General features: G+C 39.4%; 1 protein-coding gene across 3 annotated transcripts; it reads right to left on the reverse strand.

The window, feature by feature from the left end:
* Positions 1-1613: 1613 nt before the first annotated feature.
* On the reverse strand, positions 1614-22971 carry mtf1 (metal-regulatory transcription factor 1). Of its 3 annotated transcripts, none has more exons than XM_002939479.5 (11): positions 22850-22971; positions 20993-21786; positions 16941-17179; positions 15606-15737; positions 14400-14473; positions 13227-13360; positions 11272-11349; positions 10238-10340; positions 8289-8842; positions 6120-6183; positions 1614-4928 (listed from the first exon to the last, which is right to left on the reverse strand). In XM_002939479.5, the coding sequence occupies exons 2-11, from the start codon at positions 21416-21418 to the stop codon at positions 4549-4551; spliced, it is 2184 nt and encodes a 727-aa protein (XP_002939525.1). In that variant the 5' UTR covers positions 21419-21786; positions 22850-22971; the 3' UTR covers positions 1614-4548. The 3 variants fall into 3 exon arrangements, with proteins under 3 accessions (XP_002939525.1, XP_012812846.1, XP_031752770.1); XM_012957392.3 differs by lacking the exon at positions 22850-22971 and adding an exon at positions 22595-22828; XM_031896910.1 differs by lacking the exon at positions 22850-22971 and adding an exon at positions 22454-22575.
* Positions 22972-27490: the final 4519 nt, after the last annotated feature.

Below are 27490 nucleotides of genomic sequence, written 5' to 3' on the forward strand. Positions count from 1 at the left end.
ACAAGGGTTTTTCGGAGACGGTCATTCAGACCATGATCAGTGCTCGGAAACCTTCCACCTCTAAGATCTACCACAGGATCTGGGATTGCTACTGGGCTTGGTGTGACCAACACAATCTTAACTTTCGGGAACTCAGCATTCCGACGGTACTAGACTTCCTCCAATCAGGCCTTAATAAAGGACTCCGTTTAGGCTCATTGAAGTCCCAGATTTCCGCACTCTCAATTCTATTTCAGGAGCGCATAGCCCTCCACAACGACATACGCACCTTCCTGCAGGGGGTTTCCAGGATTAAGCCCCCTTACAGGCATCCGGTTCCCCCATGGGACTTAAATCTTGTCCTCAATGCCCTCACCGAGCCTCCCTTCGAGCCTCTTGATTCTGCCGATCTCTGGGTACTAACCTGGAAGACAGTCTTTCTTGTAGCCATATCCTCCATACGACGCGTTTCGGAGTTGAGCGCTCTCTCATGCTCTCCACCATTCCTGATTTTTCAGGAGGACCACGCGGTTCTTCGTACCACCCCAGGGTTTCTCCCCAAGGTAGTTTCCCCCTTCCACGTTAACACGGAGATCAGCCTCCCTTCGTTTTGCAGCAATCCAAGCAACGAAAAGGAGGCCAAACTGCACCGCCTAGACGTAGTCAGAGCTCTAAGAACCTACATATCACGTACCAAATCCCTTAGAAGGTCAGATGCCCTGTTCGTGCTCCCTTTGGGCCCCAAAAAGGGTCTACCCGCTACCAAGACCACGCTTGCCCGCTGGATAAAAGAAGCAATCAGACGAGCTTACCTGGCAAAACGGAGGACGCCTCCCTTGCGGCTGCGGGCCCATTCTACCCGAGCATTAGGAGCCTCCTGGGCTCATAGGCATATGGCATCGGCCGATCAGGTTTGCAAAGCGGCTACTTGGGCCTCCTTACACACCTTTACAAAATTTTACCAATTCAACACATACCTGTCCGCGGAGGCGGCCCTTGGCCGAAAGATCCTCCAAGCGGCAGTGTTCCTCCCTCCCTTACTTGGGGGCATCTTTGGTATGTCCCACTGTTCATGTGTCCCCCTAGACGTAAGAGAAAGGAAGATTTATGTACTTACCGTTAAATCCTTTTCTCTATAGTCGTCAGGGGGACACAGGACTTCCCTCCCGGAACTTCCTTCAGTTGCATTCAACCATGCGTGTAAGTTATATGGTTTTTAGTTATATACAAGTTATGCATTTCTGTTTGAGAATCTTTGAAAGTAACTGAGCCCTGTGGGCTAGGCAAGGGGGTAAAAGGAGAGAGGGAGGAGCAACAGCTCTGACATCACTGCAGTGTCCTGCCTCCTGGTAGGAGGGGCCCTTTACCCCACTGTTCCTGTGTCCCCCTGACGACTATAGAGAAAAGGATTTAACGGTAAGTACATAAATCTTCCTATTACCATATAGAATTGCTAATAAAAGTAATTGTCTTGTTACTATCTGCAGGGCTACTTGTTCTCTATTATTACTATTGAGGACCTGGAGTATTTTCTTGAGGTCAGCTGTCTACTGTTACATTGTGTCTGTAGTCAGACAGAGATCAGTAATATATAAATGCTTACAATAGCAAAGAAAGAGCATTAGAAAGCTGTGTAGAATTACATTTCTTTTAATCCCCCCCTTCCAATAAAAAAAAAAAACAACAAATAAAAATGTTTTAGGGTGAACATACCCTATTTCCACTTGAAGAGAAACACAAATGGAAACAAGGGCAGTTTTCTTTTAAATAAATGTACATTTAGATATTTTCTTCATTCCTACATTAAATATATTAAAACATGATTTTTGCTAAAGTAAGAAACGGAAGAAACCCAGGGGGTTCATCCTTGTTTCTTCAATGTGCCTCCCACAAAGAAACAAATTGTCACAATCAGTTTAAACCAAAAACTGTAGCATTTCTTAGCTTTTTGTCTATCAACAATATGACTTTAATTATGGCAAAGCCATACTCATTAGGAGTACTTTCTTTTAAGGCTAATGACACAATGGTGTTTTTTCTGCACGGGTAAATATGTCAAAGGAGACCCCATCAGCTGCCTTCCACCCTGCTCCCCTGTGTGCCGACACGCTGATCCAATGCCTGTCCATGGGCACAAACAGAGCAGATTTTGGTACAGAAAATATAAAATAAGCATTTTCACACCAAAACCTGCTCTGTGTGTTATGCCACCAGAAAAACTAACCTGTGTGCCATTAGCCTAAGTGTTTGCATGTGATTTAGGTCTACTGGCCAACATCTGTCCACTAACCCTTTTCGTGCCACATAACTTAAAAACCACAATGCTACATAAAAAGGGCCCTATTTCCAGCACAGTAGATTCTATGTTTCTGGGTTCTCTGATGTGTACAGATCATTTGTTTCCATGGCAAACTGTGGCACAGATTAAACAGCCAGAATGGGAAATGGCACATGGTGTTAAATAGGGTGCCATTAACTTTTAATGTACTATAAAATGAACAGAAGACATGGTGACACTGTTTTCTTTTCAAACAGACATTTCCAGTGTTTTGTACTGAAAGTAAATTGAAACTGCAGCATATTTAATTCTGAGGGCATTAGGTAAAACAGAAATACACAGAAATAAGACACACAAAACAGATCTATATAAACAAGAGATGAATATGGTCACAAGAAAACACAATTGCCGATTACTGATTAAGTCTTAGCTTCCCAGCCTATTAAATCCTCATGCTAAAAACTAGCAAGTTCATGTTGCCATCTAATACAGGGCTAAACCCTTATTAGATGATGTCTGGGGGACAGGTTAATCACCCAAATATTGGGTGAAATTAATTATGAACCTCACTTTAATTACTAATGTTTAGAATGTGACTATATTTAAGGGGATTATTTTTTTCTATGAGATTGCAGTGTAACAATTAATGACCTAATAAAACCATGCTAGACAGGGAGAAAATGTCTGTTCTTTATCATATGACTCTTGCGGATGACAGCAGTAGGAAAGGAAACATTCAATTGTCTGTTTAACTTGTTTCTCTCCAGCTCTCGCTGATCTATAACACCCAGCATTCCTTTTAAAGCCAAGGATTTTAGGTCAAAAACCTAACCGGGACCAATCGGGACAAACCATTACAACAGTAACCCCCTAAAAAAAAAGGTGGTAATGGCACACTTGTTCAGCTACACAAAATAGCCGTATTGGAATAAAACAGGAACAGCTGGCAAACAAAAGATCTTTTGGTCACTGCTGGACCAGAAATCTATGGCTAAGTGTCTAGAGAAAGCAATGGGCTGCCAAATGAATTGTTGAAGCTGAGCCTGATATAGGATTATTGATGGCATGCCTCACTTCATCAGCAAAACCCATTCTTCTACAGCAATAAACAGCTGGAAACCATGCTGGGAGCTATAACTTAGCAAGTGTGTCAATGCTACAGATTCGCCACTGCTGTGCTTAGGTTATATACTATCTCTGTTTTTTTAGTTTCTGTGTTACACCAACAATCGGGTAGCGATTGGGTGGCAGAGCACTTATAATAACGTCTCACTTCTTCCAGTCTTCACACCAGGTAAAGGTATAGTTCTAAATGAAGGAAAGAAACCCAGCAATACTGCAACATTATTAGCTAACAAAAGCCCTGAGAAGAATTTCCTACTCATCCCTCCCTTTCTACATAATTCCAAATTATGCTATGATCCTCATCCCTCCAGCAGGAGGTGCATTAAGCAACCTCACATGCAGTAAGAAAAGGAATAAATACTTAATGATGCAATGTTCCAGAATTGTTAGGAGTATGAATGGGAGCGGTATCAGCATTCAATGCTAAGTCTATAGTATAAAAAAAACAAACAAAACATCACAGTCAGTTACATTCCTGTTTCTTCTGTATAATCCTATGGGACATCAATCTACACAACCTTAATTCTTAATATAACAATTAGATTGTTCATGGCTTCAATTCTGTGCGTATTCAAGGGACTTGCGTGGCTTTTTTGGTGGATAACATGATCGGTAATGGGTTCAATGAAAAATCCAAACTGCATTAAAAAAATAAACTTTTGCATAAAAGTGTGCAGAAAATTGAAAAATTTCTGAGTGCTAAAATGTTATCTCAATCACATGAAAATCAGTGAAATAGTTACATCTTTAGAGCTGGAGACTTCACAATGTGCTGTAACAGGAACTCTAGAAAGCGAACAAGAGGAGAGGCAGGGTATCTAAAGACCCTATGTCTCTCTTGGTGCATACATAGATATTCAGAGCAGTTAGAAATGCAGGTTTGCAAACGACAGGCAAACAAAGTGACTCTTAGTGCAATAAAAACAAAATAGGTTAATTGTTCTCTCTCTTTTTTTTACAAACATCATATCAGTGCTAAAAGGAACTGCTTTCCTTCCACTGGGGTTCTAAATAAAATAAAAATATGTTCTCTTCTTGTGAAAACTAAAACTATATGTATACAAGGTGTCAGCTGGGATATTCTGTCCTTTGCATCTGGTGCGCAGTAAGCCCCCTTGGAAATAAAGGGGTAAGTTTCATTCACATCAATCCAATGGTAGAGCAACCTAACTAGAAAAACTTCCGAGGCTGATATCATCCCCTTGCAATAAGGCTTCCATTGGGGCCAAAGAAGAAGGGTTCTCTGGACTCTGGATGGAGAGGAAGTCTGAAATATCTAAGGAAGATGGTGTCCAAGGCTGAGAGCCTGAAGTGTTCAGTAAGTGGCCGCTACTTCCTTCACAGGGAGAGGTAGACAAATGCAGATTTTCAGGGGGAGGGTCTGCAGGTTTTGGATCAGATGCTGGTTCTGGAGCTGGGGAACACCCTTTGCGTTTATTGGCTTTTTCTTTGACAGAGTCTCTGCAGGCGCACTGACACTGACAAGATTCCTCTTGTTTTATAATCAGAACAGGAAGGCTCAAACCAATCTGCTGTACAGGATTCCCTGAAACAAAGGCACAGAAAGTTACATTTGTAAATAAAAGAAAGTGTACCCTGCATCTCCCACGTCACATACAGTCATTCCAAAGTTCCCCAAGAAAACCACGTAGCGTTCAGACCCAACCAAAGTAAATATCAGTTTATAACTTAGTACCTCAAAAGGGGTCCATATAAAGTGAAGGGATACACTGCACCACTCATTTGTGGTTATTATGGCAATATAGTTGCTAGAATATTTGTGCTTCCCTTATACCAGGGATCCCCAACCTTTTGTACTCGTGAGCCACACTCAGATGTAAAAAGCGTTAGTGAGCCAAACAAGCATGAAAAAAAGTTCTTTGGGGATGCCAAATAAGGGCAGTGATTGGCTATTTGGTAGCCCCATGTGGATTGCTGGCTTGCAGGAGGCTCTACTTGGAGTAAAACTGTGTCTCTGTGATTCCAAAACTTGTCTCCAAGCCAGAGATTTAAAAATGGGCACCTACTTTGAGGCCCCTGGGAGCAACATGTTACTCATGAGCTACTGGTTGTGGATCACTGCTTTATACACTTTGTCAGATTTTATTGGATGACTTGCTGGAAAGTTATGTTATGCACAACAACGTATTTACCGTTCAATCTGACTAAATCATAGCAGTATTAGCACACTCATATGCGATAACTTTATAGGGCAATGTCATACAGCTGTTGAGATTTATAATAATAAAAGTTAAGTTTTAACACTTTCCAGCCAGTCATCCAACATAATCTGACATAAATCATATAAAGGAAGCCCAAACATCACAGCAACTATATTGCCATAATAACCACAAATGAGTGGTGCAGTATATCCCTTCACTTTATATATACCCCTTTTGAGGTACTAAGTTATAAACAAAATGCTACATATGGAGGCCAGAGAAATGATTTACAAAGAACTGTGGTCCAATACTTTTAGCTTAGATTGCTGTAACTTGACTGTAGAAATACAAATATTGAAGTTTTGCTTTGTGAAATCAATTTGGGGGAACACAGGGGTTTTCCACCTTCCTCTAAGACACTTGTGGGAGCAGATTTGCAAGCAACTTCACACACTGTCAATATAAGCATGAGGGGGAAAAAAATGGAAAACAGAAACAAAATACATGAGGGAGGGGGCATTATAGGGAAATCATTTTAAAGAAAAATATGAATTTAAAGGTGACCATTGACATACCTGTGCTTCCAGGCAATGGAACAGTAGTGGTGAAGTAAACCTTTTCCACCTTAGCAGCTTGTTGCTGTCAAAGACAAAAATAAAAAAAGCATTTAAGTGACTGAAGTATTCTACTGGCTGTGAGGCTGAGATTATATTATCAGTAGGGAACTGAAGAACAGCATTAAAGAACTAAATGTTTTATCTAAGCTAATTTAGGATTAGTTAAGGCTTTAATGATGAAATATACACATATAGTTTGGACTTATGGCAAACATTGTGTATCTTGCAAGGGATTAACTGGACCTGGTTGTGAATACTGCCATTGACTATATCAGAAATCCACTAGACACTGCAATGTAAGTTTTTGTGCCAAAATACACTTCTACTGGTGGTGTCAGGCGGGTTTCCATTATAGTCAATACAGCATGGATGGCTGAGTTTGGGCATTTCTCAACCACTGTTTTTCCTCTATCCCAGCCATAAGACTAAGAGAAGCCCCATGAATTTGAATTATGGCAGGTAGGAGTATAACCTCACTTTATGCTCCAATTCCTAACAGAACAATAGCTACTCTTAAGGTCCCCATACACGGGCCGATTGTAGCTGCCGATATTGGTCCCTTGGACCGATTCGGCAGCTTATCGGCCCATGTAGGGGCAGAAACGAGGGGCCCCGTAGGTGGGGATATCGGGTGAAGATCCGCTCGCTTGGCGACAAGTGAGCGGATCTGCCCGTGTATTGGCAAGCTTTACAATACCTACATCCACACCTCTAACCCGAAGGCTTCCAACCAATCCAATCTTACAGAACTGAAAATATAAACGGCTAATTTACAACCAAAAGCATTGTGGGCAACTTGCGCTTTTCCCTTCAGTGAGTTGCGTGTAAAACCACTTCATTAAAAGGTACTTGCGTCAAAAACAACATGCTGCATTGAGGGAAAACAACATGGAGATCGAAATTAAAAATCCCAAAATAAGCCCAATAGTTTATGTTAAGATTATACCATTACATTGAACAACTAATGAAGCATTAAAGGAAACCTATACCCCCCAAAAAAGTAGGCCTCTATATAAATAAACCATTTTCACACAGACCATCACTAAATGGTGATTTAAAAGGGCAATATTTACTGACATATATATATTCCAGTTTGGCAAAATTCTTTAATAGGTCACTTAACATAATATAAACTGTTAGTTAAGTATTTATTCTGGGGTATAATTTTCCTTTAAAGGACATATAAACCCCCCACACACAAAAATTTAATCAGTGAACAGCCTCTTTGAAATTTTTAAATACCCGCCATTCTGGTTGTTCAAAGGTTAATAGAAAGGCAGCAGCATCCCCTTAATCACTTAGATTTCCTTCTCCTCCTCTAACCCATTCGGCCCCCTCCCTCAGGAATTTACTTTGACTGATGGCTTGTGGGCATGCTCAGTTTTTCTCAGCTCAGATTACTAAATAAACTCTCCAGTCAAGCAGCCAGTGAAGAGATGGCACTGCTGGTTCCCACTGAAACATTGCTGTCTGCTCCTATTTTTCCTTCTAACCTCTTCTCCTGAGATCAGCTTTACCATTACAGTGCTCAAACAAAGCAGAACTTTTTATCAAAGGAAGTTTTGCATGTATGCTGTGATTTAAATGTAACTGATGATGTGTCAGGGGGAAAATGCTATTTGTTTTAGGAAAATATGATGGTTCTGGCAAACTAAGGGGATGTATGCAGTATAAATGCTGCCATTTGGGTGGGGGGAGATGTGCCCAACTTATATAAATTATAGGAAAATGTAGGCTTTACATGTCACGTTGGTCATCATTCACCAGGTCAAAAAAAGTGCTGTAGGCGAGTGGAGGGGGTTGTAATAGGGATCTCTAAATGAGCACCTGGACTACAAGGCCCACAACCTAGTGCAGCCAGCAGGAAACACTGTTGGGAGGAACACAAAGACCTTACCAAACAAACAAGATTTTCTCTTAAAAAACTATGCCCAAAAAATGGGCAAAGCAACATGGTGGTGCTAAGACCAAGTTTATGAAGTATGAAAGAGAAGAGAGTGAGAGCCTGTGTAAATGAAATGAAAGAATGCAGAGAACTTTTATATGGATTAGAAGAAAACAGTTACTTTCTGTTGTCCCTGCAGCCCATCTTTATACAAATACACACATAGATGGTTAGATACTCACAGGCTGCTCCTGGCTTTGGGTGGCTCCATTTAAAATCCACTGAAAGTTTTGCTCAGCCATCACTAAACTTGGTTGCAAGAGAGCAGCATTGGGTGTTGGGGTGATGGTTATAGCAGGGCTATTGGTCAGCACTGCGTTAGCACTGGGCATTGCAGATTGCACTAATGTTGGCATGGATGTTTCAGAAGTAGACACCACAGGAAGAGAATGACCTGCCACAACAGCCAGTCCCTCTACCAACGGCTGGGTTGCCTGTGGGGTGAGAAGGCAGTCTTGGCTGGTAGTGTACGGAGTCACCCCATTAGCAGAATGCAAATCCAGTGATTGCCTTGCCTCCAGTGTCACCGGAGGAGTTGGTTTGGTTCCACACTCTGTTGTCGTTGGTTGTAAGTGTGCTGCATTGGATGTAGGGGCACATGTTTTCTCCATAGGGGGCTCAACATTTACAGGTGGAGTAACCAGAGGAATAGACAGAGATGTAGGATCAGTTGAGCTAGTCTCTGCTGCAGCTGGTGTTTCTGAGCTTGTGGCCCATGTTTTCAGCAGTGCATCCACTAAAACAAATAATTGGATCATATTAAATCAGATTTTACATTTGCAGAAGAATATTTTTGTCTTTTGCCAACATATTACAAAGAAATGACAAAGAAAATCTGCCTAAATTCCGACTCAACCCCAACTTTTCAGTTTCTGTTCAAAGAAAGACAGTTTACAGGCACTTTTGTGAATTTGTCTTAAAACAACATTTAAATGACATATTAACAGCATTTTTTCCCAACATTTCCAAAATGGAATAAAGCTCAGTGTAACTCTGTAACATCAATTCTAAGATCTTCTGTTTTGCTTTGTTTCACACAGTCTTCATTTCACACCTCTTGTAGGGGCACCATTGGGGGCTCATTAACATATGAGTGGCAATTAACAGCCTATTGTCAGGGGACAAGTTTCTGTCGAACCCTGGAATAACAGGCGCAAAAAGCCTCATTAACATTTTATAAACAAGTAAAACACTAATTAAGCAAAAAAAAAAGTGTAATTTATACAATCTTGTATATAAAAGTTTTTACCACACATTGGCATTATTATGCTAATTTTAGTTTAATGTATGAGGCAATGATAAAGTTTTAAATATATATGTTTAATAAATCTTTATTTAAAGGAGAAGTAAAGCCTCCCAGGCAAATTCTTAGTTTTAGCAGTAGTGCACCCTCTTTAATCACTTTACTGTCTGTTGAAAAGACAAATTCACAAAAGTGGAAATGGAGGTTTGTGAATAAGGTGGAAAATCCAACAAATCTATCTCCACATTATTTTCTCTCACAATCACCACTTTTTGTAAATTCCCCCCATAGTGTCTTTTTATTTTGTCAGAACATACAAGATCAAGTAAGTTGAAACTTGTGCTATGTGTTGGAAGACAACAAACCAGAGTGCCCATAACTGGCTGCTATTTTTGAAGACAGAACCTTTTGTTGAAACGTTTTTGGAAATGTTTTCTGTGAGCTGATTTTCTGGAAAGCAAAGTGGATTTTCCTACAGCAACCCCTATTAATGGCTTTATGAATACAAGGCCAGTACTGGCTATGAAAAGGGTGTTGCTATGGGTTAGAATTTTTTTTCTCTGAAAAATCTTATAAACAAAACATGAGGATAAGGACACAATTCTCAGATTTGTCTGATGAAAAATATTTTGATGGGAGACAGTCCCACCTCCCAACTGGGAGTGCAGTGTATTTGCACTTTTTATTTTATATAATTTTTGGTAATCTTTTGGGCAAATTGTCTTCTCACACTTCATTAACAGGCCTCCACATTTTGCAATGCAAATGTATCTATCTAGACACAGTTAAACATATCTTAATATCTTACAACTTTAAAAGATTCAGGGTTGTCTGTCAGGGCAAAGGTTATAGCCCTCCATAGACTGGAGGCACATTAGTTTATGTTACCTTTTTGCTGAGTGGAATCAGTATCTTGTGTATTTTCTGGGCTCTGAAACATTGACTCAAAGAGATTTTGTGGTAACATCTGGCCAAGAGATTGTCCAGGACTCTGAAGAAGCCAAAACCATACCATATCAGTTAAAAACCACCCAAGGAAAGCCTTGTACTCAAATATGTCAAAATGTTATGTATATTTTTTGTGCGCTTGTAAAAGTTTTGCACTCAGGAAAGATGGTTCAAAACCATTCACACTCTCACTTTGTCAAAGTAGAAAGTTGAAACTGAATACAAAGGCAGTCTTTTATAGGAGAACGCCCATACAGGGCATATGCACAGAGCTGCCATATAATTCCTAGTATACTTAAAGGAACAGTAACACTAAATTTTTTTAATACTTAATTCCCCCCCAAAACAGTTATAATGAAAGGTATGGCATCCTTCCCCTTGGATTTTTTTTTTTTTTTTTTTTAAATCTTCAGCTTTAATTTAACTTGAAAAGTGCCCCATAGACGATCGCAGCTTGAATTCCTCAAACCTGACACAGCTGACTTCCAGTTCAGCCCACAGAGGAATTCAAGCTGCCATTGCCTTTTTTGCTTTCTCCTATGGGGCATTTTGCAAGTCAAATTCAGGCTAAAGATTTAAAAAAATCTAAGGGGAAGTAAGTATACATACATACATACATATATATATATATTCATCCTTGAGAAAGGTCCTAATAAGGACCGAAACGTTGGTTTTAACAATATATCTACAATAAAAAAAATTTGATAAAACATTGAAGGGTGTGCTGGCCACAGATGATTATTTTCTATACAGACATAATTTTGGCTAGCACCCCGCAGAATATTGAGATTTGGATTGATATATATCTCACAGGAATGGGCTGTAGTAGTGCAGGTCAAGTGCTGGTCTGTTTAATGCACAGTTCTGGATATCGGTAAAGGAACTCCCTGTCACTAGCTGTAGCCTCTCAAGAGAGTATCTGGGAGAAACAAAAGTGTAAAGAAACAAAAGAGGATAGAAAGATTGCTACTTACTCCATCTACATTTTCCCGCAATTCAGAATCACTTGATAAAGACCTTACATCGCTGAGGCAGAACCAGTGATTTGTATCCTTTATAAATTAGAACAAAGACAATTGTTATTCTCAAAAGTGAAAAGATTCAAACAATTATTTTATCCTAACCATTTTATACATTATAGGTAAAATACAGTTTATTTATGCAACTTGCAACTTAACAGCTGCAACTTTTTTGTTGCAGCTATTAATGCAACTGGCCATGGGAATCCTGAAATTATTGTCATGTTCATGGTGGCAGGAGTTCCAAGGTTTCCCCAAGTCAATAAGCACACTGGCTCACAATTCATCAAAGCAGGCTGGATGGACAAAATGCTGCTTAGCATTATCTTTAATGAATGACGTCAATACACAAAGTTTAGCCACTATGAACTTTTTATGGAAAAGTAGCAGTAATAACATATTTGGTCTGTGGACTACTGCGTGAAAGTATGACATACTTGCATGGACAGGAAAATGAAGACGCGGACAGGTGCAATTTGGTCATGTGCACTTTACATTTACTTCTATGTAAAACACTGAATAATTGGGAAGTTTTTTTTTTAAATTACATACACACACACCTTAAAATATAGCTTGCAATTTTTTTGTCTGTTTTATTTATTAATGTCTATGTATGCTGATAGTGAGCAAATATTTTTTTTTACCACATCTAAGTTTATACATAATTAAATGTGCTTGGTTGGAAGAATGTGTGGGCAAAGTGTGCAGGCGCACGAGGGGATCTGTGTGCATGTTGGAATGAATAAAGTATGTGAGGGGGTAAAATTACACTGCCATAGCACTTATTATGGTAATCAATGAACAGCCTCTTTGAAATCTTTCAATACCTGCCACGCTGGTTGTCCAGAGGTTAATAGTAAGGCTGCAGCATCCCCTCAATCACCTAGATTTGCTTCTCCTCCTGTAACCCACTCGGTCCCCTCCTTCAGAAATTTGCTTTGGCTGTTGGCTTGTGGGCATGCTCAGTTGTTCTAAGCTCAGGTTACTAAACACGCCCCCAGTCTAGCAGCCAGTAAAGAGATGGCATTGCCATAGAAACTCAGCTCTAGCTGTCTGCTTTAGTTTTTTTTAACTCAGCTTTACCATTACAGTGCTCAAACAAAGCAGAACTTTTATCAAAGACAGTTTTGCCTGTGTGAGCCTGTATTCTTGATAAAATGTATGCTGAATAAGAGTTTGTGTGTGTGTGTAGGCTGTTTTCAGATTTAAATGTATCCAATTATGTTTCAGAGGAAAAATGGCCACCAGGTGAAAGCTGCTATTTGGTTTAGGAAAATGTGATGGTGCTGGCAAACGGCGGGGATATATGCAGTACAAATGATGCCATTTGGGTGGGGGAAACGTGCCCAACTGATATACATTGTAGGCAAATGTAGGCTTTACATGTCCTTTAAGAACAAATCATTAGTTTCAAGGTGCAACTCATGGAAGTGGTAGATGCCTCTGTATTTGTGTGTGCATGGGTTCCTCTGTTTGTAGGTGACTACATGTATCGGTTAATGCATATGGGTGTATAAAAACCTAAAAGGGTATATCACGGAAACACAGTTTTTTGAGTGAATAAGTGCATATATGTATCTGTGAATGGGTGCATGGGTACCTGCAAAACTATGTCATAGGACTCCTTTTTCCCCCTCAAGCAAATTGGGAGAAAGGATTCAGACTATTCTTTTCTTAAGTTGAATAGAAATTAGTAATTTTCACTAGGTTTTTTTTTTAATGAGTTGTTGCCATTGTTATTGCTTTGTAAAGAAAATATTGGAGCATGACTATGTCTGCAATATTACGGAGAATTAAGCGTGTATGTACCTGCTGGATTACAGAAGATTGTGTGCATATATGTGCATTATGTAAAAGATGGGACCCTAAATGAGAGCTAAATGAGAAAGGTTTAATGACGATTGTTATACCTCGCATGATGTGTGGTTTGGTAATGATTCCTCCAAACCAGTAATGTCATGACCTTTCATATGACTCTTCAAACTATACTGGGTGCTGAATGTCTTCTCACAGCCATCACTGGTACATAAAAATGGTTTTTCTCCTAGTAGTTGGAAACAAGGGAATAAGAATGTGTTACTATGGGTGCAAAAATGTTATAAAATAAGAACTAGACATTCAGAGCCCAATTTGCCAATTCAGCAAGAAGATCAATTACAGATGTGGCACCAAACACAAACTGACCTTTACTGGCCCAGGATGCTCTGTACTTTTGCAAGCAGGTGGGATAGTAACCTGCTTATTTGCCCTATTCTGTGAAGGAAAGCCCTGTCCCTCCTACTGTATGTACCCATCACAGCATTTTTTTTTTCATGATCCCAGCTGATTTTTACAGCCACACGCAGAGAATGTAACTCTAAAGAAATATACCCTAATCCTGTGAGTCTTGTTCTTCATAATGTAGAAGTGATACTGTGGAACGGTGTGTGTAGAATTGGTATTTTGTTATAGGTATGCCTATACAGCTTTTACAGGTACATCAGTAATATCATGATGCCAGTGTAAAGTAAATCTTAATTTAACAGAAGCTATATGCTTCCAACCAAAGCCTATAACAAACAGATCTATTTTATTAATTTCTTATGGAGTGTGGAGACTAGGCTGCGTCTCACAGACTCCAGCCCCACGCAATATAGGATAAAGTCCTGATTTGCCCAATTACCTTTTACTTTCCACTGCATGCCCTCCCTATTTATGTGTTTCTAGGTAACATCAGACAGGAAATAAAGAGAGTTCTAGATACCAGTGAATTTGTGCATTTACTACCCAGTGCAAGAGGTAGCACAACAAATAAGAGCTAAATTCAGGACATGCTTGAGGAGGGTAGTGCGCGAGGAACCTCATATGGACAGTGTGGCAAATCTTGGGTTTCAATATTATATGTCATAAAAGAAAATATAATTACCTTTCGTTAGTTTTAATCACAGCAGGTATTTTCATGTAAATTAGAAAAATGTTGTGTAAATCTATAACCTAATCGCTGGGAGCAGTAATTGCTTATTATCAAAAGTGACAAACATTGCCAATCCCTGATTATATTCTTCCCTTCTGTGTAACACACCCACAAATGCTGTTTTCTATACCTGTATGCTTCCTGGCATGCGTTTTAAGGTGATGACTTGCAGCAAATGCCTTTCCACAGCCATCATGATCACACCTGCACAGACAGAGTAAATTACAAGAAACAACCTGAATTTAAAAACACAGAAAGTAAATATAGAATGGCACATTACATTAACCCCTTGGCTGCTACAGACTGTAAATGATATGTCAGCGGCTGTAAACGACATGACTGCTTATCATGTAGGATTGATGTTTCTGTAGACACCCCCTTGTCAGACAACTGTTGGTCAGAAACACTGACTGCCATGATTGCAAAGCAAATAGCAGGGAGTGATTCTGAATGTATTATCACCTGCCCCAGGAGCTATTTACTAATGCAGCGCCTCTGCATGTTCAGCAAATAATACTAAAATATACCCTATAATCTCGATTACAGCTGCATAAATGACAATAGCAGCCCATGGAAAACACAGTTATAGAGATATTCAGCAAATTAGAATTGTGTGCCTGTTGTGATGTGAATCACATGTTTATGATAAATTTACAAATGATTATGTATCATAACAAAAAATGATCAGAATATATTGGTCACTCTGCTAAACAAGTTGTGCAAACCAACAATGCAACTTCTTTGCCAGAACTCCATGATAACTGCATCCGCCATAAACATGTGCAAAATACTGAGACTATAAAGATCATGGCGAGTTAGAGGGTTGGCTGCGCTTTTCCCCTGTGATGTAGAGGGTGGCATGTGGGCAGGGCATAGGTGCTCTGACATTTTGTGTGATACTGAGTGCCCATAGATGATGCAACATGCATCCTTTACCAAATACATGGAGAGATCTGCGCCTTGGCCTTTATGCACCAAAGTGGGAGCAAAGGCAAAGTGAAATATGACGCCTGCAAAACCCCAATGGCACATGGGGCTTATACTCTACCAGGGTATTTCAGAAGCCAAAACCACCACTGCTGTGTGTCTCACTTAAACAGGAAGTGCATGACAGCATGCTGAAATACACAAGTGCAGAAGTTGCCCATGTGATACAGTACCAGTTCTACTAGCCCCTTCCCACCAATCTTATTTAACATTAAAAATGGCTTTGAATATTTCCAGTTCAATTCCATACTAATATATTATTAGAAGTATTCGTTCCTTCAACTGTCCTTACTGGCACAAAGTTACAAAAGAAAACAAAAAACAAGCAGTCTAAAGAAATGAGACCAACCTAAATGGTTTCTCCCTGGTGTGGGTGCGAATGTGCTTCCGCAGATCACTATGGGTGGTAAAGAATTTACTGCAGCCTTCTGTTACACAGTTAAAGGTTTCCCCTGTGTGAAGCCTTTGGTGTGCTCTTAACCTGCAAAAAAAAAAAATAAATAGTGGACCTCTTCAGATTAGTTTAGCAAACCAGAAATAAATGGTACATGGTAGCATTAGCATGACTTATATCCCTTCAGATATCACAATATATTGTATTTAGGGCACTTTAGTTTTAGGCTACTGTCATATGTCGGCCTTGGTGCAGATACGCAGAGTGGATCTTGGTAACAAAATGCATACTCACACACAATACAGTACCAAAATCTGCTCAATGTGCCTGCAACCGGGCCAACGCAGTGGCTCCTGATATAGTCACACATGTAGGGTGAGGCAAGCATAGGGGCCTGCGTTTATCAACAGACCAAGAATCACCCTGGTCTGGCGGTAGCCTTAGTGATGGAGACATATATGTGTTATATTTCCACCTAACCCTGGGCAAATTTGCAGCTGGACTGTAACCCATGGTAACCAATCAAATTTTTGTTATCATCATTCTGCCTGTAGCTGGCTAAAAAAGTATTATCACTTGTTAGTTGCTATAGGTTATTGCCCAGTGTCCCACTGTATGGAATTCATTATACTTTGATGTATCCCAAGTTATTACAAAATACTAGCTAATTCTCCCTCTTTCTACACACCATATGGTTAAGAATTATAATATAAAGTAAGCTTGTTGTTTTAATTTTGTTCCTAACATATTATCACTTATCAACCAAACTACATCTATATACCATGAAATGAAGATCTGCATATATGTATAAAATTGTATACTAAGAATATACATTTGCATATTTTACAAACTTTTTTAAACACGTGTGCTTAATATTGTAACAGCACACACAACAATTTTCAATTTCACTGAAAGTCTCTTTCCACTTTACATCAGGATGTTCTTGTCTGACCAGCTGAATCAGTTGCTCATTAGCAATGACAGCTACAAACCCCACCCAGGCCAGCATGTGTACAGAATATCTCTCCTAGCTTTTAATATTCCAGGCACAGAGTTGTCTCAGCAAGACAAGCCATGCCCCCTGTTTCCTGAGACAGAACAAGAGCCACAAAAAGGCCACTAAGCACACAGACCGCTTAACTAACTGGTTACACAAAAGATTTGTGCTTAAAATATCTCCAAAGTAGGCATATAATGTTTACTAAAGCTTTTTACACAGTTACAATGGACAAACATTTTGTGTTAAACTACTGAGCAAGCCTTTGGTTTTGGCAAGCAAAGCATTCTCACCTGTACAGGGTGTTAAAAGCTTTCTCACATCCTTGCACATCACACTCAAATGGCTTTTCCTTAGTGTGCACGCGGACATGGATTTTCAGGCTATAAGATGTAAGAAATGCCTTCCCACAGCCTGATTGGTTGCAGACAAAGGTGTATTCTCCACGATGAGTCTTCTGGTGAGTCCGCAGGTTTCCAGCTGTACTATATGTCCGTGGACAACCTTCAAATGTACATTGGTATCTCTTCACCTGTAACAAAAACAAAGAAAGATGCAAAAGATCAGCCTCTGCCTAAATTCAGGGTGTTATGTTACAGGGGGCAGTATACACCCTTTTTTCAACATCAGTTCAACTTTGTGTATATTATTTTTTTTTACTCATATAGAGCACCACAACAGGATTTTTTTTGTTTTAAAACAAAACAAAAACAAACAAAACCTTCATTTGAAAAAAAGGGCTGTGTCCTGAACAGCAGCAGCTATACAGGTCACAGCCCTTTCTTTCAAATAAAGGCTTTTAAAGATCCTAAGATCCTGTTTATAAGTAAAATGGCCTTAATGCACCAGTGGAAAATAGCCATTGTGCAATATGCACAATCTAATCACAATGTTTTTGTATGCTACACTGTCAAATGTTGTAACAGGGGGTAGAAGCAGCATGATACAGTTTACATATAAAATAAAATTACGCTAAACTGCTACCCCCACTCTCAATTGTCTGTGTGATGCTGTTTTGCTGGGTGGTCTGTGCAACAGGAGTATATCACAGACTGCTTCATGTAATCACATGCTGCTTCCTTTCATCTACTCTAAAACATTCAAACTTTTCAGTCATGTGAGCTACAGCCATATTTAATTCAGAATTCCATTAGCACATAAGAAAAAAAAATACTAATCACAGGTGAAAATCCTAGCATGGAAGCTTTAGTAGGAATGGGTATGCTTTGCCAGAAACAAACACTCTAATGTGCATAATAAGCAGCTGTGTATAATAAGAAAATTGATAAGTAATGGGTTAGCGACTACCCCGGATTGCTGCAAATAATGTGATTTCAAGTAATTTGAATAAGCAGGCAACGTTGGCTGTTTGATCGCCAGCGGGAGAAGAAATTTCCCGCCAAAAGATGAGATGCCCCATCTGACACTGCCCTTTGGAATTGTCATGCTCCTACTTCTACTAGGGTGTGTTCAAATCCTCTTTACTCGCCGACTGAAATGGCTCCCATATGCACCAGTTAAAAAACATACTGGGGCTTATTTATCTAAGTGGGCAAATTTACACTTGGACAGCAACCATAGTAACCAGAGATAACCTTTTTTTTTTTTAGTCAGCCACAGGTAGAACAATGAAAGCAATATATTGTTTGGTTTCCATGGGACGCTACTTAAGGGGTGTGGGTAACTACATCTTAAGAAGGTAATTCATACTAAAAAACAGCAGACATTAACAGATCCCATGAGCAGACAGATGTGAAGCAAAGATTTAATTTATCACAAAACATAAGGTTAAAAAAAAAAAAAAAAAAAAAGACATGCATTTTATGCACAGGCTTACCTTAATCATAGGCTATGATTACATTTATCTGTGCACAACACAAGTAAGGGTATTATTGTACCTTATAAAGTAAACTTTTCCTATATATATGACTGCTTGTGCAATGCTGCTTTTTGGTATCATTAAAGGAACAGTAACACCAAAAAATTTAAGTTTTTTAATGTAATTAAAATATAATGTACTGCTGCCCTGCACTGGTAAAAGTTGTGTGTTTGCTACAGTAACACTACTATAGTTTATATAAATAACCTGCTGTGTAGCCACGGGGGCAGCCATTCAAGATGGAGAAAAGGCACAGGTTACATAGCAGATAACAGATAAGCTTGGTAGAATACAATAGTATTTTATCTGTTACCTGCTATGTGCCTGTGCCTTTTCTCCTATGAATGGCTGCCCCCATGGCTACACAGCTTTGTTTATATAAACTTTCTGAGGCAAATACACCAGTTGCAGCAATGCAGGGCAGCAGTACATTATATTCTAATTACTTTTATACACTTTCATTTTTTGGTGTTACTGTTCCTTTAACAACCTATGGCAAACAACAGGGATTTTTTAGTGAGGGTGGCATACTATTCCAATATCTAGCTATGCTGAAGTGCACCCTCATCAAGTGACACAAAACAACATTCTACAAAGGTTAATTAGAACTGATATTGACCACATGTTCCTTTTATTGTTAACAATGATTGTTCTGAATACACCTTCAGTCCACCTGCAATACCCTTTAATCAGCCCATACAGATGAAAAACTCTGGCATATCATTAATATGTTCCCCTCCCAACACACCCTTTAGTTGTCACTCTTACATAACAGTGACAAACTTTTTTTTACATAATGATTTGTTTGATGGCTATGTAAGATTTGTTCTGGAGTACAAGCTATTAAAAGTGAGCTTAAGGGAAGGTTAAAAGAAAACAAATGAGCACTGATAATGTAAACATTATTATGAAGGTACAATGTGCAAAAACTGTAGCAGAAGAGCACCAAATAGCCCACATAGTATAATTTATTCCAGTTCCCTTATTTATTCATACTGAAATACTTTACATTAGGGTTTGCAGTTGTACCTTCAATTTTTTTTTCCTCAGTACTCTTTATTTTTCCACTTTGTTCAAGCTGTGTGGAGGCCTCTGCCACTGAAGGAGCTGCCTGACCAATAATTATATGACTAATGCCAACTGAAGCCTGTGTCCATCCATAAAGAAAAACGTAGTGCAAGTTCCTGGCATAATGTTGCTAGAGCTTTTAGGGGGAAAGTTTGATTAGATTCCGTTGAATATTGAAACTGAGCCAAAAATGTTGCCTTTGACAGTAATCCGTGTAGGTTTGATTGGAATAAACCAGGGTTATGGCATACAAGACAATTTAGCAGCTTTGGTAATCTATATGAGGACTGCAGTGGTTAATACACCTTAGAGCTAAACTACATGGGATATTTTATACAATGGTATCTGATCTAAATATAGCATCCTACATGCTGGATGTCAGTGCATGAGTTAAAATATAATGGGACAGATAGAAATATCTGATGTGGAAACTGCATGGAACATTTGCCATCTGACAGAGTACGCCTGTTGGATGGGAACGCTCCATGTCTGTGTCCGACAAGATAAAATCTGCAAAGATCTGATAAAGTCTGAAAGACTTTTTTTCTCATTGAAATACACTGAATGAACAAAAGACATCATCCATATAGCTATGGAGATCCTACAGAATCTCATGCTGTTGTGTCACAAGATTTTGTGTCAGATAAAATCTATTGTGTAGTTTAGCCTTTTATTGACTCTCATCATTCTCACCAATCAAATGAATGGCAAACTCATTGTGTATGAAAAGCTTAGTTACATTTGGTTATCTTTCAATGCCCCTCTATTGTTGAACTACAGATTTCTTCTTGAAAATGTAAGTCAATGCAAGATCTTTAGATCTCTGTATATTCTCTTCTATATAATTTTTTATTATTATATATGACCAACATTATATTATAAATTCTCTAAACCAGACACTTGGGCTACAAGCTAAAGATGCACTATATTTTGGGTTTGACCAAACCCCAATAGAATTTGAACTTCTCAGAATCCTGACTGCCTAGCCAACCCTTGGGCAACTGAAAATGAATATTAAATTTGAATATTAAAATGAAGATGTGGTTCAGTATTCAAAATCATTGTGGAGGATTCAGTGTTTAGCCAAACACAGAAACTATGAAATAGATGCACCACTAGGCTCAACCCTCCTTTTCGCAGAAAGTCTACTTTAGCCTTTAAAAATGTTAGATAAAGTATACAGCAAATAAATCATTAGGACCAAGTATAACCCAAATTTCCATTCAGGTTGCCCCCCTCCACTACTTTGGGCTACTTGGGGGTGGGACAAAAAATGTTTTAAGAAGGCAATAAAAACATAAGGTTAATTTCCTTATCACTTTCATAAATTATTAAGCAATTCTGGCCACTCTGATATGTACTGTATTTGTATAAAAACACTTGCTGGACTTATCTCACCTCTTTCTGCTTGGTCTCAGGACACTCTGACTGGAGAGTAAGTGTTGCCCCTTCTATGTTCCTGGGCATAGGCGTGGAGCCGGGATTAATAGTTAGGTGAATCTGGTCTGGTGAAATTATATGCTGAACATATCCTTGGGACATGGCATCTTGCTCTGGCAAAAGCAGCAGACCTTCCTCATTGGCAGCATCCAGGAAAGGTAGATTTGTTCCAACATTGCCATCGTCATCCTCATCATCCTCCTCATCATCCTCCTCCGCCTCCGACGGTGGCCTGTCCTGTTCTATCAGCACTGTGGTTGTATCATAAACTGTACCAGACTCCCGTACATTCTTTTCCACAAACCACTTCCTCACCTTCTCATCTGGGCACAACCCATCATCATCCATAGACATGAGAACCAATTCTGGACTGTTTTCTCCCATGATATTCAGATTATGAGGAAATACTGGATAGTCAACAGTATAGTAAAATATCACTGCAAAATATTCATATGGCAATTGCAGTACAGCTTTAAATCCTCCATGATGAAAAGTAATTTTTTGTGCAAGTGTTTGTCAGCCAGTTTCACATCCTTGTTTTTGCAGTAATACAAATATGTTCTTTACATCAACTGAAGTTGTATCCAAAAATTAAACTTATAGACCTCATTGTAGAGAAACATTGCAATGATGCTGTACTTTGTGCAGGTTTAATCACCACCATTTGTCTCCTAGTGTTATTTCTAGTGGTTAAGCATGTCTTTAGTTATAAAGACCAATAAACACTCTAATAGAAAGAGGAAGTGGAGGTTCTGCAATGAGACAAATTAGGTTAGGTTAATATTAGGAAATGGGTGTGATTTAAAAAAAAAAAAAAAAAAAAAAAAAGCGCATTAACTCCACAGAAATGTATGAACTGATACTTTCTGAATGCCCTTTAAAACTAAAACGAAAAATATAGGGCTTAGCCCTGAATCCTGCAGTAAAACCTCTATAACACTGCGTAAATAATAATTTTAAAACATGATAGCAAAAACTGTTCTCCCTGCTACACATACTGTTGTGCTGACACACTACATAAAATTCAACACAGCTCAACCCCATAACTAGAATGCCAGTGGGCAAATGGTTATACATCAATACATTCAGGAAATCTTCAATGCTGTGTAGAAAGCTAAGTTTTATACAATTTTGCCGCACAACACCACATGGAACTACAGCACAGATTTTATGAGAATGAATTTTGTTCCCTGTTAAGCCAAGAGTAAACTAAATGAATAGGAAAGGAATAATACAGTTACAATACTACCAATACATGAAGCAATCACTTAACTTGGGGGCATTGGCTCTGTTCTGATATCTTGCTTGAATTACATGGGGCAACAACATGAAGCAGATATGCATGCAACACTGTCCAGATATGAGACCAGGGATCTCTAAAGTTGAAGCCTCACACTGTTACTTAACTACAACACTTACCTACTGGGTTCGACTATACACAGACAGGACCTATCCCCAAACCACTACAATGCTCAATATCCTCTGACAGCAGAGAAATGCAGGTTTAAGAGTTGCAGTGCAACAGCAGCAGCTCTATGGCCTTCTTTTGGACTTTTTTACCTTGTAGTCGCTCTCAAGCCCAAAAATCAAAGCCCCCATGTCGGAAATTAATAACATCAAGTCCCAACTTGAGGAACAAGCAAACCTCTTCCACTCCCCTAGCCTTAAGCAAGCTCATTTAAGAAACGCAACACTTCCTGCTCTGCTTGTAAGCGATGTGACTACTACTGCAATGTGAACATCTATACGACAGCCATCAAACCAGTAGCCTCAAGCCATGTGCTATTTAATAAGGCAGTCAGGCTTCCATAATACCTAAGTCAAGCTTTTCCGGGTCGCAACTTAAATGTCCCACAAAGCTGTTTAATTGCAAGCTTCTTGCCTCCTGTCTTACAGAAAATCCCGACGCCACAAGTCTCATTTCGCGAGACTGTGACGTCACAACTCACGTAAGCGCCGTGGCACGTCATGTCGCCGCCTTGTGGGAGTGATGAGCAGGTTTTTTTTTTTGGTTTTTTTTAAAAAAAGTGTTCGACTAGCGGAAGCGCCTCTTAAATTGCGATGTGTACGCTCCCGATAATTCTGTTTTTGGCAGAAAAATAAAGACTTTTATTTTGCCCATGTTCACCATGTCCGCAGCAGCGTCATTTTCCCTCAGAAGGCATTTATATTTTCTGCTTAGCACTTCGACTTTTGCCAGGACTAATAAAAGACGTTTTGCTTGGTTTAGGTTTCCAGTAGAATGTGCCGCCGTCAGAGCCTCTCCTGCCAATTTGAGAAAAGAATTTATATAAAAGGACCAGATTTTTCACTTAATGGCTAATTTATGAGAACGTGGTAGGGGAAATTCCCCAAATGTAATGAACTTTTTGTCCCTTTTGTTCAGGGTGGGGTCAGAGGGACCCAATATTTCTGTTCAGGGACAGAAGGGCCTACTGAAGAGACGATGAGTGAAATTGACCAAACTTACTTTTATTTCTCTTTGTAACCTCTGGTCCTAACTCCAGAGTGTGCTGTTTCCCTGTCAGTTCTGCAGTGTTTTATGTGAAGACAACAAAACTGTTCCACATTTAAGGGACAATGTAATCTTTAATTTTTAGGCTCTTTTTCACAGTGGTATCAGAGGCTCCCAGACATATTTCTTGGTTGCCAACTGTACCAGAGCCTCTTCCAGTTTGACCAAAAAATAAAAGTATTTTGTGCAAGTTAGAGCAATGTAAAATTAAATAATTAAATTAATTAAAGAATTTTAGGTGGAAAGGCTCCTTTGGGCACCCAGAGTTGGAGACTTAGCCCGTGTTTATCTGACAGTGACAGATCCCTATACTCTGGCCTCAGGGGTAACACATCTACCCCAGAAGAATGATGAGAACATTTCTGTAAAGAAAAAAGAATTAGTGAAATTAACCAAGTGCCTAAAAGCCATCCCACTTACAAAGGGATGAATGCCTGGGTGCTATTGCAAATAGTAAATACAGAAATTGTAAAAAAGGCCAGCACTCACAGGGCTATAAGTAAACCAAACAAGAAAAATAAAGGTATTTAAGGCAAAAAATAAAGCATGGTTTTTTATTTATCCGACGTTTCAGTTCCAAACAGGAACTTTCATCAGGGAGATGATGAAAGTTCCTGTTTGGAACTGAAACGTCGGATAAATAAAAAACCATGCTTTATTTTTTGCCTTAAATACCTTTATTTTTCTTGTTTGATTTACTAAAAGCCCTGTGAGTGCTGGCCTTTTTTTACAATTTCTATATATATATATATATATGTCATAAACACCAACAGTAAAATGGTCCCAATATCCACTAAATGAATAAGGAAATAACATTTACAACAAAACTGTGATCAAAGTCAGGCCTTACTATCGTTACACCAATTCCCCCCCCAACACAGCAAAATCTTGACCTTTCCCTTTTATTCTCCCTATTTTTTTTCCTTTAAAGTTGTCAACCCTAGCCCTTACATGTGTTTGTATTTGCATATGCCCTATGGTGGCAGTCTACTACATACATGTTGCAGGGCTGCACTGATTACATGTAAAAGCCTGTCTGAGACAATTGCAACTGGCAATCTCTTCGATAGCTCAGTGGTAGAGGGAGGGACTGTAAAGGTTAACAGCAACGGGCTTAATTTCAGCCTGATGGTGATCAGCCACATGTTTTTTTCTCCTTGGGTGCAAAAAAAAAAATGCCACCCCGACCAAAAAAATGATGCTTGATGTCAATGTTATTAAAAGGGAGGAAATATAGGAAGCCTGGTATTTTTGTTCTAGAAAAATTGGCAACCCTAGCCCTTGCATGTGCGTTTTTATCTGCATTTTCCGTGTGGTGGTATGTCTACTATATGCATGTTCAATAGCTGCACTCAGGCTAAAGTTAGATGTGTTTTTTGTTTTCTTCCCCCAATTAAAAGGCATTGCTAGCGATGTCTTGCTTCTTGTAGCTGATCTTCTACTTAAAGGGGTTGTTTACCTTTACTGTCCAAATTTTATTAAACCACCAACAATGCTCTCAGCGCATCAGAAAATTAATTTTCCATAAAAGAGTAAAAAGGCCACTGTAAAAGCTACTTTTTATATCTGTTATATCAGTTCTTCTGTCTTTCTGATCAGTTTTCTGAAGGGATGGGGGTGGCCTATTTTGAACCTGACACACTAAGAACTTCCTTTATGCTTGATTCCCTTCTAGACTTTTTCCCTATTGGACCAATTGATCGGTTGCTTGCACACATATCGAGTTGCATAAACTGAATTGGTCATTTCTCCCTTGCAATGGCATAGGCAAGTATACCATTATGTTAGATTTGCAGCACTGTCACAGGAAGCCGTGTCAGTCTAACAGGAGAGACAGCTATTAGAAGTTAAGTCTACTGCCAGTACTATGTGTGACATCATATTAGGAAATAAAACAGCAACTGTAGCGACCACCTTCCAGCACAAGGTCTGTACAGAAGTGAAGGATCAGCAGAGGGATGTTTCTGAGGTGGATATCTCTTCAGCTGCGCTTCTTTTGTTAACTACATATATGGCAAAGATTGTTCTATTAATGTGAACTGTTAAAGATTTGTTAATGTTTTACAAAGGTGAACAACCCCTTTAATAGGCAAACAGGGCAAAGATACATGCCTGTCTGAGACAGTTGCAACTGGTGATCCCTTCAATAGGTAAGTGGTAGGTCAAGGTTAATGGCAATCCTTACAACGCTGGTTTCAAACATAATGCCACCCTGGCCAATAAAAAGCTTGATGCTAATATTATTAGTATGGAAAGATAAACATATAGGAAGGCTGTATTTTTTTCAATAAAACTTGGCAACCCTAGTAATCAGGGCAACATTTCTGGCTAGATTTTCTTGATGTGTCCCCGAATTGTGATCTGGTAACCCCACAGAAAAAGCAACAGGCAAAAAAGAGAGACTGTAATCACGTTGGCTAAGGTTAGACTCCTGGGAACCATATATTTTTGGAAAATACAAATTCTGACAAATCCAAAATTGGCAATTATGTCTTTCTACTGCAAAGCTGCACTAAATGCAGCGTTTTTTTTTATGACATTTATGAAAATTGCCTAACAATATTGCTATTTGCCATATTTATCTCACACAGTTTCTTACATACAAGGGTAAAACATCTTGTATATGAATGCTCTACTGACCATAGGTACTGCGGGCTCGGCAGTTAGAGCCTTTTCCTGCAAGTACATAGTACCTACATGCTTGACAGGTAAAGGGTAAAAAATTTTTGTAAATGCAATTGGTAAGAGCTCCTTATTTTTGTTGCTGAAACTCTCTGAATTGGCTTGAACAGAAAGGCTAGTGTTACACATGATGAGAAAATGCTGATCCATTGCCTTCTTCCCTGTCTTTAATAATCTTTAATGCAGTGACAGGTATGACATCCACCTGTCTGTGTACACATGGGGTGGACTACAGAGTGATAATACATATGCTTGTGTTTTCAGGCCAAAATCCACCCATCTGTGCAATGACAGGTGGATTCCATACCTGTTAGTTATTACTAAAGATGGTCAGAAGGCAGCAAAAAAAGTCAAAGCGTGGCTGGCCTAAAGCTAGCATCACACGTAACTACTTCTGAGTGCACCTTAGGTTCTAAGACAGGGTTAAAATTTGGGCAACCATTGCAGGTTCGGGTTGGGTGCAGGTCAGACTGGGGAAGTGCACTCTTCCTCTGCTTCTGAAGTTCCCCTAACACAAGGGTCCTCAAACTGCGGGCCGGATACGGCCCCCAAGGTCATTTACCTGGCCCCCGCTGCATCCTCACCCCTGGCTACTACCTCTTCTGTGCCTCACGTGTCATTAGCGTCGTCCAGTGGGATGCCGTGATGTGATGTGCTGGGGCCAAGGACCACATTGAGGCAGACAGGTAGTAGCCAGGGGTGAGGACAAAGTTTAAGGACTAACTATAGTCCGGCCCCCCAACAGTCTGAGGGACTGTGAACTGGCCCCCTGTTTAAAAAGGTTGAGGACCCCTGCCCTAACACATATGACCTAAGGGTACACCCGCACATCACTAGTGTGCATTGACATCTAGAAAGTGCTTAATGGAAAGTGAAAGGAACTATTGCCCCGCCTTTATGCCCATGGCATACAGGTGAAGAAGGCAAAATATGATTGACAGCTGAGATTTCTAAACGAGTTTATAATAGGTATGTGTTAAATAAAATTATACAGCTTTTTATGCCTGAATGAGTCTCATGCTCCACTAACCAAGCGTAAGAATGCAGCTCCTTTGGCCCTTTTCTCACCACATGGAATCCTAAACACCAATGGCATGGATTTTCAGCTAATGCAATGCTTGTGTGCTAGAACCTTTCTTATTCACTTTTTTTTTTAAACATCCTAAAAGCATTTGTACTTGGGGTTATATTTACCAATAGTTAAAAATGAAGTTTACCACAGTTCTTTAGTAACTTACATAAGATTTGTAGGTTTGTTT

This window comes from Xenopus tropicalis, chromosome 2, assembly GCF_000004195.4.
Source record: "Xenopus tropicalis strain Nigerian chromosome 2, UCB_Xtro_10.0, whole genome shotgun sequence".
NCBI classification, from domain to species: domain Eukaryota; kingdom Metazoa; phylum Chordata; class Amphibia; order Anura; family Pipidae; genus Xenopus; species Xenopus tropicalis.